The sequence below is a fragment of the Mytilus trossulus genome, chromosome 2 (assembly GCF_036588685.1).
Source record: "Mytilus trossulus isolate FHL-02 chromosome 2, PNRI_Mtr1.1.1.hap1, whole genome shotgun sequence".
Taxonomy (NCBI): Eukaryota; Metazoa; Mollusca; class Bivalvia; order Mytilida; family Mytilidae; genus Mytilus; species Mytilus trossulus.
Window position 1 is genome coordinate 55174749 of NC_086374.1, and position 20919 is coordinate 55195667.

The 20919-nt window shown below is 31.2% G+C and overlaps 1 protein-coding gene across 1 annotated transcript in view; it reads left to right on the forward strand.

Annotated features, from left to right (window-relative positions):
* Window positions 1–20820, forward strand: part of LOC134707604 (alkyldihydroxyacetonephosphate synthase, peroxisomal-like) — a 34953-nt gene extending 14133 nt beyond the window's left edge. Inside the window, exons 8-19 of the mRNA XM_063567533.1 lie at window positions 283–363; window positions 1493–1618; window positions 9898–10006; window positions 10766–10893; window positions 12599–12790; window positions 13283–13332; window positions 13635–13704; window positions 14216–14277; window positions 15532–15621; window positions 16486–16585; window positions 17949–18006; window positions 20108–20820. Of these exons, the coding sequence (XP_063423603.1) occupies window positions 283–363; window positions 1493–1618; window positions 9898–10006; window positions 10766–10893; window positions 12599–12790; window positions 13283–13332; window positions 13635–13704; window positions 14216–14277; window positions 15532–15621; window positions 16486–16585; window positions 17949–18006; window positions 20108–20253 (1212 nt within the window). The 3' untranslated portion in view covers window positions 20254–20820. The remainder of the gene's footprint in view (window positions 1–282; window positions 364–1492; window positions 1619–9897; window positions 10007–10765; window positions 10894–12598; window positions 12791–13282; window positions 13333–13634; window positions 13705–14215; window positions 14278–15531; window positions 15622–16485; window positions 16586–17948; window positions 18007–20107) is intronic.
* The last annotated feature ends 99 nt before the right edge of the window (window positions 20821–20919 follow it).

Below are 20919 nucleotides of genomic sequence, written 5' to 3' on the forward strand. Positions count from 1 at the left end.
AATTATCATAAATAATTAACATTGCTGCACACATTTTTAAATGATTGTCTGAAACTAATTGAAGATTAGGCAAACTTGTTTATACCTTGAATACTTGCAGTATTATTAAGGCACATTACCTGACTGTATTATTCAAGCACTTATATTATACTGAAGAAAATTTGTTATACAGAAGATTTTTGATTTTTTTTCACTTGAAAACAATAGTAAATTTGTGCATTCGTTTGTCTGGATATAACCTTAAGAAAATGTAACAATCTGATGCATTTATTATTGTTTCAGAACAAAATACTTTGGGTTGACGAAAAGAATTTAACAGCTTGTTGTGAAGCTGGCATAATAGGTCAAGATCTAGAACGAAGGGTAAGTCAAGCATTCAGGTTGAGATTTAAAATATATACCAAAAAAGATGTTGATTCAATTCATCTGCTATCATTTTGTACTGCTAGGTCAATACTGCACCGATTTTTAGCTCAAGTGAGCTTTTCTCATCACTTGTCGGCCGTCGTCTGTTGTCCGTTTTCTGTTGTCTGTCGTCTTCGTTAACTTTTACAAAAATCTTCTCATATGAAACTACTGGGCCAAATTTAACCAAACTTAGCCACAATCATCATTGGGGTATCTAGTTTAAAATATGTGTGAGTGACTGCGTCAACCAACCAAGATGGCTGCCATCGCTAAAAATAGAACATAGGGGTAAAATGTAGATTTTGGCTTATAACTCTGAAACCAAAGCATTTAGAGTAAATCTGACAAGAGGTAAAATTATTTCTTCCCTGAAATTTCAGATTAATCAGACAATTGGCTGTTGGCTTGCTGCCCCCGAATTGATAATTTTAAGGAAATTTTGCATATTTTGGTTATTATCTTGAATGCTATTATAGATAGAGATAAACTGTAAACAGCAATAGTGTTCAGCAAAGTGAGTTCTACAAATAAGACAACATCACCAAAATGATCAGTTGACCCCTTAAGGAGTTATTACCCTTTATAGTCAATTTTTAACAATTTGTATAAATCTGGTAAATTTTTACAATATATTTTAACTACTGGGATAGATTCTTAGGTTCATTATATATAGAGATAATTGTTAGCAGCAAGAATGTTCAGTTAGGGTAGTTGAAGATCTCCAGACACATCACCATCACCAAAAACAGTTTTTGTTATGAATCAATCTATGTCCTTAGTTTATGATATGCACATAGACCAAGGTAAGCGACACAGGCTCTTTAGAGCCGCTAGTTTTTAATTTCAGAGTTTTCAAAATAACATAAAAAGGCAAATATTAAGAAATATGTAGTGAAAAAAAGTAAATTTTTCATCCAGATACACCTTCAAAAAAATAATTTATCATCCAGACACACTTTCAAAATTTAACCATTATGTTTAAGCTTTGTTCACTATATAGGAAAGAGTTGGGGTTTTTTTTTTTCAATAATAAAATTAGCATGTTTTGATTGCATTCAATGTTGTAAATATTTGTTATTTTCAGTTATCTGAAAAAGGATTTTGTACAGGGCATGAACCAGATTCTATGGAGTTTAGTTCTCTAGGAGGATGGGTAGCTACCAGAGCATCAGGCATGAAAAAGAATATCTATGGCAATATAGAAGATATAGTAAGATTTTTATGAAAGATTCAAAAATATTTTAAACTTAAGAGTTGAAAGTTACTCTCATTAATTTTCAGCTATCATGCTTTCTGATTAGTCCTATAATATAAGACTCTGGAGGTTCATATCATTTACATTCAACGTTTTTTATCGGATATTTTTTTTTTACTATCAATGTTGAACAAGACTCTGGAGGTTCATATCATTTACATTCAACGTTTTTTATCGGATATTTTTTTTTTACTATCAATGTTGAACCCCAGAGTCTTATAACAAGTATCCATTTTCTCGTAGTGGATTCCCAACGAATTTTTGTGGGAACTTTGAACGACAATTTGACAATGTTTACGGAAGTTTTAAGTTTACTTATGTCACTATCCTTTCAAGTGAACATCTCAAATAATAAATAAAATGACTTACCTTATCATATGTTGGATTTATATCCTTTTTTTTAACCACTTTTCAAACTGTCCCCCCTTATTTCAAATTGTCAAGCGGATCAAGTACGAGAAGTTCCGCAGGTCTTTCCGAATGTTAATCAGTTGTACATATTCCAGAATATTCATTGGAAAACGAATTTTGTTTTGACTTTAAGATGATTATGAATGTTGAATTTTTATTTCGTCATCAATAGAAAAGGAAGCTTACCATCAAATCTTTCTAAACCCTTAAGAGACGTCCATTTAGTATTCATAAAAAGGTAAAGGATGGTTGTATAAATGAATGCTATGTCCCGATGATAACAGGAATTACACGGTGATAATTTCTACAAGGAGTTATTGAAGGAAAAAAACCCTGTGTAATGAAAATAATGGTCAAAGCTGGAAATGGTGACTATTATTACATACACGAATAAGGCAGTTGGCTTTCTCGATTTACTTTCTTTACAGATTTTTTTTCATGTTGGAGATTTGCACTACAGCGTCTTTTTTCCTCTCGCGGAAGGCCATGTGGTATAAACTGCTTACATCAACTTCATTTTAAACTCTTGTTAATGTAACATTATTTTGTCTCATCGGCTTCAATACCACATCTCCTTTTAGAAAACACAACAAAGGCATTAGACGACCGTTTTTGTCAGATCGAGTCCAGTACACAGTATATCAGTAACGAATTTGAAACGCAAAAAACCTCTATATCAAATATTAAAACTGAAGTTGACAAATTAGCAAAGAAGTTAAAAAACAACCATGTGAATGATGAAAAGTTAAGCAAAACAATAGACCAAGTAAAAAAGGAAAATGACAGGTTACAAAATGAGTTAACTGATGTCCATATGAGTTCTATGAGAAATAATCTTATATTTTACAATATTCCGGAAAATGAAACAGACCTGTGTGCGGATGTGGTTTTTGAATTTTGTAGTAAATACTTAAAAATTGAAAACCCTGCAGATAAAATTACAATACTTGATTCGTTCAGATTAGGAAAAAAAGCTGAAAAAAAGAGACCAATCCTGGTAAAGTTTGCAAATTTTGAGATGCGGGATCTTGTAAAGAAAAGTTCAAAGAATTTGAAAGATTCACCTTTTGGAATTTCTGAACAATTACCGTTAGAAATACAAAAACGTAGAAAAGAAAAATTACCATTGCTGAAGGAACTGCGCTCTAGGGATATCAAGGCATATTTTGTGAAGGACAAACTTTTTGTGGGTGGTAAAGAGTATGTCCCATAGGGGCATCACAGGGAACAATTGAGCAATTTAAAATGTTTAAGTTGGAATGTACATGGTTTAAATTCTTGTTATGAAGACAATGGTTTTTTGAATTTTGTAAATACTTACGAAATTTTGTTTTTATGTGAAACTTGGTTACAAGAGAAAAATATTATAGAAATAGAAGGTTTTGTGAAACTTATATGTTTGAATAGAAATGTTAAAATTGGTACTCGAAGTGAAGGTGGATTAGCTATTTTTTGTAAAACAAAGTTATCAGATGGTATTTCTATAGATAGAGAGATAGAATGTGGTATTGTTGTAATTAAACTAAATCATGAATTTTTTAATACTGCAAATGACATCTACATATGTTTTTCTTATATTCCACATGAAAAATCAAACTTTTATAACAAATGTGATGTTGATTTTTATGATATTATAGAACGTATTTGTTTAGAGTATAAAGAAAAGGGTTCATTTTTAGTGTGTGGCGACCTAAATAGTCGTATTGGTGAAATTGATGATGTTTTATCAAATGATAACTTAGATCTGTATTTAGAAAGTGTAGACCACGTGGAAACCCCGATTGTTCCGAAAAGGCACTCCGTAGACAAAACCGTGAACGCATTTGGTCGAAAACTTTTACAGTTATGTTATAATACAGAACTTACTATTGCTAATGGAAGACTCGGAAATTGTGTTGGAAAATTTACATTTTGTACAATGAATGGCAGGAGTGTCAACGACTACCTACTTGTTTCACCTAGCGATTATAAACTTATTAAGAATTTTGATGTGCTGAATTTCAACGAATTTTCTGATCACGCTCCATTATTATTTGAACTTGAATTTCGAAATTTCAGACCGGAGTTATCGTTTCCAAAGATTCGCAATTACATAAAGTGGGATATAAAAAGATCTAAAGAATATATAGATATTATACTACAAGAACAAAATAATTTATTGTCTATAGTGAGTAACATTACCAATGAAAATAACTTAAATCATGCTGTTAAAGAAATTACAAACATCTTATTTGATAGTGCTAATAAAGTTTTTGGTAGATCTGTGTTAATACACCAAGATGAAATCAAAGTTAGGCCTAACAACGAGTGGTTTGATAACAATTGTGCGATTGCACGTAAAGATTTTCATGTGGCTAGAAACTTTTTCCAACATCACCTGTCAGACGTCAACCGAAAGGCATACGTTATTTCACGAAACAACTATAATAAAATGAAACGAAAAGCACAATTTAAATACAAACGTCAAAAAGGTATCGAACTTTGCGACTTAGCTAGTACCGAACCGCGAAAGTTCTGGTCGTCGTTAAAACGAAAAGTGAACAACAAGTGTAAAATTGATAACGAAACCATGATGAAACATTTTGAGTCAATACTAGGAGACAATTCGGAGGATCTATGTGAAGAAGTTCGTAATCTCATAGACAATACGGTATTTGGCGATATAAATGTTACACAATTAGACTCTGATATAACTGAAGACGAAGTAGTAGCATCAATAAAAAAAATGAAGTCCGGTAAAAGTTCAGGTAACGATGGACTAATAAGTGAAATGTTTTCTGCATGTCCTGACGTATTTGCGCCAATATTAAAGACTCTGTTTAATTACATTTATAGTTCGGGAATATACCCAGATTCATGGTCAGAATGTCTAGTAGTTGCTGTCCCAAAGAGTGGTGATCTATCCGATCCTAATAATTATCGTCCGATTGTATTGATCAGTGTTTTATCGAAACTTTATACTACTATTTTGACAAATCGTTTACTCAGTTGGTCCGAAGAAGAAGACATATTAATCGATAACCAATTTGGATTTAGACCCGGCAAGTCAACTGTAGACGCTATATTTATTTTATTTGGAATAATTTCGCATACACTTCAAAATAAACAAAAACTTTATTGTTCGTTTGTGGATTTCTGTAAAGCGTTCGACAAAATTAGCAGGAGGATTCTCATTTATAAACTATTACGAAGTGGTGTTAGCTCAAAATTTGTAACTATGGTTAGATCAGTATATTCATCTGTAAAAATGCGTGTCAAAACTGCCGATTTACTGTCCGACTCATTCGAAAATTTTCTTGGTGTAAAACAAGGGGAGCCCTTATCACCTTTACTGTTTTTATTTTTTATAAATGACTTGATTGAAGACATGAACATCAGTCCTTCAGCTGACATAGTTAACATTAATGAAGTTCTGATATACTTAATACTATTTGCAGACGATACTATATTATTTGGGAAATCTCCTGAAATTCTACAGGAACTACTTGATAAACTACTTATTTATTGTAATAAATCGAATATAGAAGTGAATATTAACAAAACGAAAGTTGTTGTATTCAAAAATGGCTGGCAACCCGTAACTGCAAAAATTTTCTATAACAACGAAGAACTAGAAATTGTCGATTCGTATATATATCTTGGTATGCTGATACAATGTAATGGAAAATTTTTAAAAACACAGAAGAGATTAGCCTTACAAGGTTCACGATCTTTGGCAGCTCTGAATAATTCTACAAATGGTTTATACTTGACGAAGAAAAAGAAATGTGATTTGTTCGATAGTATGGTTGCGTCTGTGATAAATTATGCCTCGGAAATTTGGGGTTTCCATCGTGGAAATGATGTTGAAATTATTCATAACCGTTTTTGTCGATCTATTTTGAAACTGGGTAAAAGTACGCCAAATGTATTTTTATATGGCGAACTAGGGCGTTTGCCAATGTATGTAATAAGAAAACAAAAAGTTTTAAAATACTGGTTAAAAATTGTAACTCATAAACCACTTATTGTGTATGATATCTATATATTGTTACTCAGAGATGCAAATACTGGTAAAACTAATTGGGTTTCTAATGTTCGTGACCTATTGTTTAGTATTGGTTTAAACTTTGTATGGTACCAGCAGTCTGGTATGAATATATCATTAGATGTAATAAAAACTAGATTAAAAGATCAATATATTCAAAGCTGGTCTGCATCTATGCAGGACTGTGAGAAACTTACTATGTACAGAATTTTAAAATTAGATTTTTGTTTTGAAGATTACGTAGATTATAACTATAATTCACATTTTTTCACAAAGCTACGTAGTGGTACTATGAAGTTAAATGTTGAGATAGGCCGTTATACAAATATACTAAGAGAAAACAGATTATGTACTTGCTGTAATATGAAAAGTGTTGAAGATGAGTACCATTTTACTCTAGTGTGTCCTGCGTATAGGCATGAACGACTGCAGTTTTTACCAAATTATTACTGTTCATGGCCAAATGTGACAAAACTTATGTATTTGTATCAAACCAAATCTAGATCTTTAGTTGGAAAATTATGTAATTATTTGAAATCTGCCTGGCAGATTAGATCACATTTAATAAGTTGATCATTTTTCTATTGTACTATCTTATGAAATTGTTCTCTGTTGTTTATTGTGTGTCACAATGTAAATATGTTTGTGTTGCTATAGCATGTAACTACTGCTTTGCAAATAAAGAATTCATTCATTCATTTCAATTTTGATTAGGGCTAATTGCATAATGCTTGTAGAGTAAAGCTTTGGTCGACTTGCTACCTAAGCTTTGTAAAAAGATTCACAAATTAATTCAATATATATGTATATCTAGTTATATATGTATATCTAGTTATACATTTAATACATAGCTCACCGGTAATAAGCAGTCTGGGGTCAAATGTAAATAAATAAACTGTAAAATGTGATTCTATAAGTATTGTGTAACATGTTAAAAAGTGATTCAAATGATATGAATATTACACAAATTACGCAAACCAATAATTTTATAAATTTGAATTTATGCATTACAATATCTTTCATGTTTCTTGTGCTGTTAATCTGGCGGCCACTTTTCCCTTTCTTTTTCTTATTTATAATTTTAAACGACTTCATGTACTATTTCCAAAAAACTTATTTTCTTCTTGTCATATTCAAACAATAATAATACTTTAAGCTCTTCAATGAGACATCACACAAAAAAACTAAGGTAAAATTGCGAGATCAACATACAAGGATGAAAAGTTTAAATATCAAATGTCCAAAATCAGTGTTGTCCTATTATATTGGCAATAAGCTGACAGATGCGCTAGGGATGGATTCAGTTTTATTTTATCATGATAGCTTTACTTTGTCGCTTAAAGCCACCGACAAATATATAAGCGATATCATAAACTGCACCAGCACTTGTATCAGATGTTAAATTGTAAATGCATTGACCGTAGACAACTTCATAGAAGATAAATCAGATACAAAGAAAGACGAAGGATGCGTTTTTCAGCACTGTCGGTGTCCTTCTTGTAAATGTTGTGCAGAGTGTTTAAAAAACTTTACTTGTCGAGAAAGGAGCAAATGTAGTGGACGAGTTTCTAAAAACACCCAGAGATTTAAATTGCATTCTTTCTAGAACTTTCTCTTCTAACAACTTGCTATTATTCTTTGTAACAACTCGGTTTTTGCAATACAAATATTGCCTCGCCAGCTATTATTTATTTCTATTGATATATACAAGAAAACGTTTGGTGAATGAGAATTGGCTCGCTCACCCCCGTTGTTGGAACTCGTATTTTGAAAGATATTAATCTACTCATCCGCCCTCACAACTAGAAATTAACTTCTACTGATGCTTAACAACTTGGACAAGAGAACTTTTGGTGAATGAGAAATGGCTCGCTCACTGTTGTATGAACTCGTATTTTAAAGGATTATCGCCTCGCCCGCTCTCACGACTCGCAATTGATTTATGTTCATTCTTAACAGCTTGGACAAGATAACTGGCTTCCTCACTCCGTTGTATAAACTCATATTTTGAAGGACATGTATGGCCCGCTCTCACAACTTGAAATTAATATCTTGTGATGCTTAACAACTTACTAAAGAACATTTGGTGAATGTGAATAGCTCACCTCTGTTTTATGAAGCTGTACTTGGAAAATCATGTATTGCCACGCTCGCTCTCACACTGGTGCACTTTCATGGAACATTGCAACTTCATACCGTTAGCAGCTAGCAGATTTCATGAACATTTGAACTCGTATTTCGAAAGAAATTCATCGCATCGCCCGTTCTATTGACTAGAGAACATTTATTTTGTGAATTTGGCTCGCACGCCTCCGTTACATGAACTCATATTTTCAAAGACATTTATAACTGTATTTTGGACATTGTTCTTTTCAACTGGGGGGGGGGGGGGGGGGGGGGGTTAAAATAGAACCATGCCATATTTTTTTTGTTCTTTATGTATGTTTTTTGCCGATTGTTCTCTATTCTGTTAACCCCATTCGTAATCTCTCAGCACTTTTTATGGTTATCTCAATAATTGCATGACACCATTACAATTGGTCGTGTTTTCGTACTTTGTTCTATACTGGTTCTTAATATTATCGTCAAATTCGTTTTGTTCACGAAATCCTTAAAATAAAGAATCGGCACATATATTTGAAATAAAATGGCGTGAAAAAAATTGTTTGTCAACTCAGGATAAAAGTGATGGATTAGGAACATTATTTTTAACAATTAATACGGTAAGAAGTTACTTTTATTCATATTTAGGTTGTTCCTAATAATTTTATTTGTTTTGGCAGTGGAATATTAATTTAAATTTTTGCTACGAGAAAAAATGACAAATTTTATAAGACTCTGGGGTTCAACATTGATAGTAAAAAAAAATATCCGATAAAAAAACGTTGAATGTAAATGATATGAACCTCCAGAGTCTTATATTATAGGACTAGCTTTCTGATATTATCAGTTATATATTTCTGACAAAAATGTTCAAGATCTCATAGAATAATATTTATATTTCATAATTAGATTGAGAATAGAAATGGGGAATATGTCAAAGAGACAACACCCAACCAAAGAGCAGATAACAACCGAAGGTCACAAATGGGTCTTCAATGCAGCAAGAAAATCCTACCCCCTGAGGTGGGCCTCAGCTGAACTCTAAATAAAAATGTGTACTAGTTAATTGAATATAGCCATCATACTTAACTCCAAAACATAAATGAGCTAAAATTTAAAAACATACAAGACAAGCATAGGTCTGAAGTTAAATAGATTTTAATTGATGTCTGTTCTTTATCTTTAGGGCTGTTCCAGAAAATACTATGTCCCCCCCAGGGACGGCACTTTTTTTAACCCCCACCACCCACAGAAATAAAATTTAATTAGAACAGCACTCCCTTTGCATTTTGGTATTTCAAATACAACCACCCACATAATATTTTAAAAAATTGCCTTCCCTGGGGGGACATAGTATTTTCTGGAACAGCCCTTAGTGTAAAGGAACTTTATTTATTTTATTTATTTTTGGGAAGTGGGATTTAACAGATGGCCATTTACCTATTTAGTTTATCATAGCATATTTGTGGGTTTGTACTGTATAATGATAAAATTACAAAAGAGGTTGAGTTGATTGAGTTGAGTAGGATCTGCTGTTTAAGATCATTAGGTTAAACTTAGTGCATGCTCAAAATTTGACCTGTCTGGCAAAATTTTGTACAAACTTATTAGTAAATAAAATTGTGTAACTTGTCTGAATCTAGGATAATACATTTTTAATTTGTAATGATTGCAAAGTTTCTTTTTATTTCAGGTCGTCCATATTAAGTTTGTAACACCTAAGGGTGTAATGGAAAAGAGTTGTCAAGTTCCTAGAATGTCATCAGGATTGGACATCCATCATTTCATCATGGGGTCAGAAGGTCAGTCAGACAGAATTTGTTAGAATGAAGAAAAAAAATGTTTGTTAAAGGAGAAGTATTTTCACAAAAATATAATATTTATGACAGAAAAAAACCCATATATACATTGATGAAACAAGTGGAAAATGGCTGAAGGCTATCACATCAAAATGTAGGTGGGAAGGTAGGAAACAACTTTCAAAATATTCCTACAACCTATAATAATTTTTTTGATAATTTGCATGATGGTAATAGACTCATAATGAAAAAAGACCCATGACCCACATTCAATAATTAAACATCCCTTCCTACCCTGCCACATACATTTTAATGGAATAGCCCGGAAGGAAAATAGCAAGATGTTAAATGAGTGTGTTTTGGACATTAAGAATATGATTAAAATTTCTCAATCATTGAATGCAAGAAAGAATTGTAGTGTAAGATATTGAATGTGTTATAATTATCGATTGCACATGTCAATTAAAATATGAATTAAAAAGATGCAGTCAACTTTAAAAAAAAAAAAATAATATTTTATTGAAACTAAAAAATTTCTTGACCTTACCCTGGTTAAAATAAACCTATGCGAGTTTTATTTGAACAGAATATTCAGTCTAAAAGTTTCATTGTAAATTATGTAAATTTTTTAAAATTCAATGTTTATGAAATTTATAACTGTTTGTTTTGTGGAGGTTGAAGTTCTCTTTTTTTTCTGAATATTTGGGCCAATTCAAAATAAAAAAAAGTAGAATAGTTGGTTCATATATAGTTATTTTGTAGGCACATTAGGTGTAGTAACAGAAGTAACATTAAAGATCCGACCAATACCTACATGTAAAAAGTATGGTTCTATTGTGTTCCCACAGTTTGAGAATGGAGTTAATTGTATGAGAGAAGTAGCCAGACAGGTGAGCCGATGTATATTTTTACTACAGTAGACTCCGGCCAATCGGATACCCAAAATGTCAGCTAAAAATATCCGATTGTCCGATATATTCAATTAGCCGATGAACGTATATTCCTCCAATTTTTTTTTCAAAATTGACAGACACAACCCTAAGATACCAATAGCTATTATAGCTGCTTTATTAATGGAAATTTGTAACTAATCTCAATGTTTCTTTTTCAGGTACAAGTTCGGATAATTCGGTTGATTGAGCAATAGATCGATCAGTTGATTTTATAATGTATCGTTTTTGTTTATCTATCAGTCTGCTGATTTTTTAATTATGTGTTGATTATCTGAATAAAATATGTACCTCTTAAATAATGAGACTTGTTGTTTTTGCGTGATTTGTTTCGTTTGTGTGTTAAAACAGGTAAAAGCTAAAAATAACTATGAATTCTCGGAAGTAGGCCACAGGTAAATCTATTAATAGCTTAAGAAGTTGATCGAACTCGGATCTAATTTTCTACAGTTTTTTATTTATGAAACACATTTCCAATTTCAAGTAATACAACTACTTTTATGATTATAAAATTGGACATCAAGATCAGTAGAATTAATTTACTTTTCTATCTTATCTGTCATGGTTCAAAATAAAAAGCTGAATATTATGTAAATTAGGAAAATGGCGTACGTGTGTACAAGTTACATAATTCTATTTCACCTGGGATATGCTATTGACACACGATTCCTTATTTTTACACGGGACTTTTATATATATTTTAATAAATTGTTGAGAAAGAGGTACTTTTCATTCATATTTAATAAATATTGATGAACATCACGCACAGTTTATTATTTCTGTCGTGTCCTTGTTTGTGAAGTAAATGGGTCCAAGTAAATGATAACGATCACATTTGGATAAACACATAACAAACACATCTTAGGCAAAATATAATATCCGATTCATAATATAAACAAGACAACAAGAAAAAACATGTTTTATTTGACTATAAAAGATCGTTTTATTAATAAAATGAAACATTTCTGTACTGAAGTTTTCTTAAATTTCGTAATGGCGCAACTTCCGGCTTCATTTCCTGTCAAGAAAAATATGAAATTATTTCAAAATATTCGATTGTACATAGTTTTCAAACACTTTTCAAGAATATTCCTATCCAATTAGCCGATATATTCTAATAACCGATATTCGATTATCCGATGTATTTTGACTGAAATGTATAGGGAATGGTTCGGTGTTTTGAAATAATATTACAATATCCGATATATTCGTTTAGCCGATATCCGATTAGGTGGAGTCTACTGTATAACTAGAATTATTTTGCATTAAAAATATTACATTTTAATATATATATCAAAGCAAACCTATACTTTTCTAAGAATTTTATCAGAAATGACAGTTAATTTTTTTCCCTACAAAATTTTCTGAAGCCTTCCTAATTTTTTGTATGATGGATCAGACGTAATTCTAGGAAATTTATTAAAAAAAAATCCAACAGTAGTACATAGGATATAAATATAAATGTAGAACCCTCCTTCATATTCTTCTAAAATTAGAAGATTTAGGCTGTAAGTCTCCTATTAGAATTGACAATCTATCTATCTACTAGTCAGAATTCATGATACCCTTTATTTTTTATGTAGCGTATTTCTGTGTCTGTTTTATAAAGTTATAACAGTGAGTATTTTATTCTGTATTTTTTCAGCGATGTGCTCCAGCATCTATAAGATTAATGGACAATCAACAGTTCCAATTTGGTAGTGCTTTAAAACCAGAGAGTAAATCACTCCTTCAAAGTTTTATTGAGGGAATCAAAAAGTTTTACATTACAAAACTTAAAGGATTTGATCCACACAAGTTGGCAGTGGCTACTTTATTGTTTGAAGGTACAAATGAGGTGAGTAGACACTCTAAGGGACTTTTTTATTTCAATTTTCCTTTGAGTTCCGTTTTTTTGTTATTTTGCATTTTAACATACTCAAGTAGACTACTGACTAGGATATAAAATTAAGGAAATTGGGTATTATTGCCTATGAGAAAACTTTCCACCAAAGTTCAAATTAAGAAGATGAAAAAACAATTATTGGTCACTGTACAGTATTTAACATTGAGAAAACCATCATAGACAAAATGAACTTAATCATGTTAATTGAATGTTTTAGTAGTACAAATGTTTTGTCTTCTTGTAAAATCAAGTCTTCAACTTTAAACTTTTGTGAGTCCAATACTCCAATGTGCTTTTCTGCTTTACCTTCATCAGGATTGCTCAGACCCAACAATTTGAAAGCCATGAAACTCTTGAAGTTATAATTGTGCATTGTTTTTTACATTTTTAAAAATTTTAAAGTTTAATGGACATGTTAATCTATAATTTGCTGTCTCATTACAGGAAGTTGCTGCACAGGAAAAAAGAGTATATGAAATTGCTGCACAATTTGGGTGAGCAATATACACAATTGAACTAAAAGTCTTTTCTTTTTTAATATATTTCCTATATATTTTATACATAAAAATTGTGAAAATACTGAAATCCATTTTTATAAGCAAATTTTGTTTTAGAAAGTTTTAGGTAAATACTATGCAAACTATTGAAAAATCTGTTCTTATCAGTAAGTAGTACATTTTACAGATAGAATATCTATGATTTGAAAAAAAATATTAGACTTAATTTAACAGATACATCAATTATGTTGTCATATAAACAGCTTATTGGAAACCATTGAATTGTATTAATTTTACAGAGGTCTGCCTGCTGGAGCTGAGAATGGAGAGAGAGGCTATATGTTAACATTTGTAATTGCATATCTTAGGGTAATTATAATTTCAAATAACTAGTTTGTACTTTAAGGAAAATTAGAATTATTAAGGAACAATATGTCATCATATGCATTGATTGGTGGATATTAGACCGTTGGTTTTCCCGTTTGAATGGTTTTACACTAGTAATTTTGGGGCCCTTTATAGCTTGTTGTTCGGTGTGAGCCAAGGCTCCATGTTGAAGGCCGTACATTGACCTATAATGGTTTACTTTTTAAATTGTTATTTGAATGGAGAGTTGTCTCATTGGCACTCACACCACATCTTCCTATATCTATATTTATTATTATAGAGAAATTCATTAGAGTTTTCAGTGTTTACCAAGACAGGAACTCCATAGTAACTTTGTAATGGTTTACATACAACAGGTACTAGTTTTATCTGCACCTTATATATTTTGAGCTTTACGGATTTGAATACTAAACAGTAGTTGACAATTTCATCCCATTATTAGACTTTGAATTTGAATGAAATGTGAAATTACAGATTTTTTACCTATTTGCAGGACTTGGGATTTGAATATTATATTGTAGCTGAATCCTTTGAGACATCTGTACCATGGGACAGGTAATTTATATTGTAGCAAACATTGACTTAGCTTAATTGGGGTTATAACTTTGTTTAGATGTTTGTAAGAAACATTGAATATCCGACATTACGTGAAATGCATTAAAGTGTTTATTTGATGAATAAATGCATATTTTTTTTATTATAGCTTGTACATACATATAAAGTTGATTGATGTAAAATGAGAATTTCTTTCATGTTGGATGATGATTTATTTTGCATTAAAAGAAGTAAATTTGAAAATCGTTAAATGAAGTATCATCAAAACAGCAAATTTTTTCCTTAAAAATCTGTTGAACCAAAAATTTTGGATCTATAACTTAAGTCAAGTCAAGTTCACAGCAATTATTGAGACTGAAATATGGGCAAATTTTGGGTTTGATGTGTGATTCTGATATAATATTTTCTAAAATATGAAACATGGGAATAAAACCAAAGAAAACAAGACCTCCATTTGTTGACCTCCTCTTTTGATTTTAATGTGTTGTTTTGTAACATATATGCAGTCAGGGGTGCTACTTAAACAAGTGATTTCATTATCAACTATTTCAGTGATTTTTTTATATTCAGTTATCACCTATTTAAGTGATTTTGGTGTTTTCTTTGATGTTTAAACGCTAATTTTATTGATTTTCCATATTTTCACACACTTTTCTATGATTTTCCTACATAAATCAATTATCCCTTTATCTATGGATATCATATGAACTTCATCAGTGGGCTTGGGCAGTAATTTAGTGTGCTAAAGCTTTTAAAAGTATCATTGGGAATTGTTCTGTAATCAAATATTCATTAACATCTCTTATTATCAGACAACGGTCAACAATATTAGGTGACCTGATTTGTTTTCTTTAGAATTATAATGATTTATTTTAAGGATATGTGCTGATCTACAAATTATTCCAGTTTTTGCATATTCAAATAAACTAAAAACTGTAATCAAGCAACTGACAATTTCTGCATGAACATAGTTTTTTTTTCAATGGAACTCTGGTCTTTTTACCAATAAAAAAATCAAGCTTGTGGGAAAAATATCCAAAAAATGTTATAAACACTTATTGGTTTGATTAAATTTTAACTTCTCAAATTACTTGTCTCAGTGATTTTGAAAAGTCTGTGCAAAAATTTTAAATATTTCACAGCCACAATCACTCAAAAAAATGATTTTGAAATCACTTGTTTAAGGACCAACCCTGACTGATATGCCACACACAATGACACATCATTTATTCCCATGTACAATACATTTTACAGATGTTTAGACTTGTGCAATAATGTAAAGGATAGATTATATAGGGAATGTAAAGAACATGGTATTCAGTTTCCACCATATATAACATGCAGGTAAGAATAGGTAAAGGATAGACTATATAGAGAATGTAAAGAACATGGTATTCAGTTTCTACCATATATAACATGCAGGTAAGAATAGGTAAAGGATAGACTATATAGAGAATGTAAAGAACATGGTATTCAGTTTCTACCATATATAACATGCAGTTAAGAATAGGTAAAGGATAGACTATATAGAGAATGTAAAGAACATGGTATTCAGTTTCTACCATATATAACATGCAGTTAAGAATAGGTAAAGGATAGACTATATAGAGAATGTAAAGAACATGGTATTCTGTTTCCCCCATATATAACATGCAGGTAAGAATAAGAAAATCTGGGCTCTCTGTCATAAAACTTTACTCAGTACTCGGAGTACAAAATTTTTGACGGAAACACCTAATACAGTATTTTGGTCGAGTCTGAGTACAAAACTCATGCTCAAAAGTTTTATGACTGCATGGCCTGAATATTGTTATTTTGAACACTAGAAGGTTTTTGTAAGAATATGCATGTTTTTATGCTGTTTTAATTGTTGAATAATAATAATGAAGGTTTTGGTTTGAAAATAAAGGTAGTTTAATATAATGTAGAGACAACTTTAATTATGAATAATTAAAAAAAAGTTTGAAACTTGTTTTACTGTTCAGAGGGCAATGTTACATCTAACATTTTAGTATCATAGCAGGCACACATTTATTAATAATTTATCAATCCTTTTGAAAAATAAGATTTTTAATTGCCATTTTTTTACATATTGCAAGTGGGGAACCATGTCTGTTGAATAAATGTATTCTTTTGGCTTTTTTTTCTTTGTTCAAGCTTGATTAGGAAAGATTTATATTGAAATGATATATTGTTTTCTATTTTTAGAGTAACACAGACATATGATGCAGGTGCTTGTGTTTACTTTTATTTCGGCTTTAATTATAGAGGCATTTCTAATCCTGTTCAAGTATATGAAGCAATAGAGGTACGTAATATTATGTGTAGTTGGCTTTGATTTTCTTGTACAATTAGTCACATGACTTGTACAATTGGTCACGACTCGGACGAAATAATCGTTAAGAGCAAAAACATTCAATGCCATTTTCATTGAACACATTGGCTGATTCCTTTTTGCCTTTAATGCAATTTTTGCCTATATATTGAAAAATATAATAGATAATTAGAAACTGTATACTGCATTAACTACAAAAATGCTTACTCGACAGGTTTTTGACGTTACAGATTGTGCAAAATTGTCTGATTTCATATAGATTATGCATGGAAAACTAAATTCTAGAAGTATAATTAAAAGAAAACTACACCATAGAATTAAAAGATAAATTATGAGAAAATGTCTCTTATAATATGCTTACAGATAAGAAAATAAAATGGGTTCACCACTCGTCCAAACACCTGCTATTATATATTATAAAAGTTATTATACCCCACGCAACGGGTTGTCGAGGGTATAATGTTTTTGACCCGTCTGTCTGTCATTCCGTCAGTCCTGTTTCTTGTCATTGCAACTCCTCTCGAACCACACAACAGAATTTAACGAACCCTTTTCTGATAATAAGGACATACTATGTAGTTGTGCATAATGACGGGAAATTGCGATTCAATTTTTTTTCTTGGAGTTACGCCTCTTTGAACTTATTTTACTTTAATGTACTACTGCAACAGTTTGTCATCGCAATTCCTCTCAAACCACACAACAGAATTTCACGAAACCTTTTCAGATAATAAGGACATACTATGTAGTTGTGCATATCGACGGGAAATTGTGATTCGATTTTTTTTCTTGGAGTTACGCCTCTTTCAACTTATTTTACTTTAATGTACTACTGCAACAGTTTGTCATTGCAACTCCTCTCAAACCACACAACAGAATTTCACGAAACCTTTTCAGATAATAAGGACATACTATGTAGTTGTGCATATCGACGGGAAATTGCGATTCAATTTTTTTTCTAGGAGTTACGCCCCTTTGAACTTATTTGTCTCACTATACTGTTGACTCCTCTCACTTGGAATTTAAATTCCCCAAAAATACTTGCGAAGTGAGATTTTGTTTCTCCAGTGCCAATATGAAGATGTGGGGTATGTGAGTGTGCTCACATAGGTTCTTTAATTTTATTTGAGTTATCACCCTTATGTGGCTAAGTTGATATATATTTTGGTATAATACAGCTGAAAATACGATAAAACACATACTTTTCAATATTAACATATATAGTCTTACATATAACTCAGGTAGTTGTAGTTATGTTCTGTACTTCTAAGGTTGGGGCTATGATGTTTTAATACATGTAGATTTCTCAGTTATACAAACTTTATTTTTTTTACAGAATTTAGCGAGAGAAGAGATCTTAGCAAATGGAGGAAGTGTTTCACATCACCATGGAAGTAGGTGTACTACTACAGTCAAATTATATATATCAACAGAATTATGGAAAAATTTTGGTTGATCAATAATTCAATATGGCTGCTAGTTTTAAAAAGTTCAATAATATTTTTATACCTGTCAAAATTTTGACAGGGCGTATTATGTTATACAGGTGTCCGATGTAAACATGTTGCACCATATCTTGAAAACGACTTATCCAAATTTCATGAAACTTATAGTTGTTTCTTATGATGGTCAAATGATCTGTATACTTTTTGGTGAAAATAAGATTAAAACATTTTGAGTTAAGGCACTTTGTAACTAAAACAGGGGGGGTTGTTTCACATGTCACACTGTATATCAAAAGCGATTTTTTATTATTGCCTAAAACTTTACACACTTCTTAGTTATATTAATCTTAAGATCTGCATACTTTTTGGTGATGATTCAAAATTCCTTTTTGAGTTATTGAGTATTTTGTAAAAAAGGGGGAGGTATTTTTTTACATGTCGCGCTGTATCTCAAAAACAATATATGGTTATTGCTTAAAACTTTCTCAGAAAATATTTATGATTATTGCATAAAACTTCCACATAAGACGACAGGCCTATCATGTGCCTATGGCGCAGCTGTTTATTTGAATACCAGAATCTATTAGATTGAAATTGATGCAAAATTTTACATCTGAGTATAAATTTTACGTTGTAGAAGGCTTGTTTGATATCTTTCAGTATTTTGCAGTCAAAATGGGTTTTTTCTCACTGTTGAAGGCCGTATAGTGACCTATATTTTTTTTTATTTCTATGTCATTTTGGTCTTGTGAAGAGTTGTTTAAGTGGCAATCATACCACACCTTCTTTTTTATAAACAGGAATTTTTCGACTCATATGCACAAAAGTACTGAGAAAAATTGCTACACTTAACTTCTGTGAAAATTGAGTTAGTTTTAGTATATACAGTCTAACCTGATTAAACCGGACCCTGAATAAACCGGTTTCCTGTCTATTCCGGCCGAAAATGAAAGTCCTATATTTTTCCATTCAAAGTCTTTGTTAAAATACCCTTTGTAAACCGGACCCTGTGTATTCCGAATTCCGGTCTTATTATGAAGTCCCAATACTCTTCATTACATTAATTATTACCTGTCAAAACCAGTTTGTCTAAATAATTTCAATGATCGATATGCAATCAAAACATATTTGATAATCAATTAGTCAGGTGTCAAACTGTGAACCTACAATCGTACAGTGGTGAGCTGTATTATTTATTAAAACATTATAAACGTGTCAAATAAAAGAAAAGACACACCGAATATATCTCGGATTGAACTTACTTTTTAACTTGGATAAACAAATTAAAATCGCTGAGTAGGAAATTCACATCGTGATTTTTTGGAAATCCTAGGTTCTTTGTTGTGAACCCCTAAACAAATGACCTTGATAATGATAAACACACGGATGACAACAATCAATGGATATTGTACACTGTACGACAACGTATCGAAAGTGATGAAATAATGTCTGATAATATTCTGGCTGTTTAATCGGTCATTCCAACATTTCAAATTATTGATCATGGAAGTAAATCGAAACTCTCGTCTTACAATCCAAACAACGTGAGCATTATGATGCAAATGCAAACAATGAAAAACGAAGTGAAAGTATTTTAATTTATCAGATATAATTTACAATCAGAGAGAACTTTTACATGCAAAATGTTGGACGTCACAAGTGATTAACTTCTGGTAAAAAAGGAAACCTGAATAAACCAACTCACTGTCCAAACCGGCTCTTTTCGTAGTCCCGTAGCTGGCCGGTTTATACAGGTTTTACTGCAGCTGGGTAAAAAGATCAAAAAGAACACATTCAAGTTTCTTTCCACATCAGCTATATATTTTATACATTATTACAGCCTTCTTGTGAACATTTCTGCTCAAATATCAGTTTATTACTGTGGATATTTCCAAAATACAAAGTTTCTGATCATGACTTATTTATAATGATTCAGGCTTTTGAAATCAGTTCAGATCAAAATGGCTGCACAAGTTCAAAATCAATCTGCTTATATATCAGTCATTGATTAACATTTTTTGTATTAATACCTAATCATCTTGTTTTTCAGTTGGAAAGATAAGAAAACAGTTCTTAAAACAGACAGTTGGTGAAGTTGGAGTAGGAACAATGAAAGCTATAAAGAACTACATCGACCCAGAGAACATATTTGGAAATGATAACTTAATGATTGGAGATCTTTCTTCTAAACTATAGACACTGGGCTATTTAATTAAAAACTATCTGTGATATCATTCTTCATAATTCTATTTATACATATTGAACCATGATATCATGTCATTCATAATCGCTTACGCTAGATAAAAGCAAACAGAGTAGATTTGAGAAGGGTCCATACTGACCCTTAAATTCTGTGACAAAACAAATTCCATAAGCTCTGATGCATTTGAATTAATATGATGTCATATTTGTGCACTCTAATGAAGAAAGTAATGTTTTGACTCAAATTTCTCAACCTTTTCTTGTTCTACAGTATAGGAAAATATTTTGAAATACACAGACAGATTTCAATTGTCATAGCTGTAATTTTTTGCAATTCTTTTGGTCAAAATTTTTATGTTATTATCTCCCCTATTTATAATATTATGTCTTATATTATAAGCAAATTTATTTGTTGGTTGTGAGAACAAAGCAAAATATAGTACACATCTAATAGATAATCTATCTATTCTGTCTGTGTGTCATTTTATTAGAGGGTAACATCTAGAACCTCTTACCTCCTTAAAGTGGTACATAACACAACAGGGAGAGAACTCTGCTGAACATTTTATTTTCATCAATTGTTAAGAAAATATAAAACTTCTCAATTATCAAATTTGGTGATTGTCAAACTATCTAATGAAATGTTCAGATAAAGTTTTT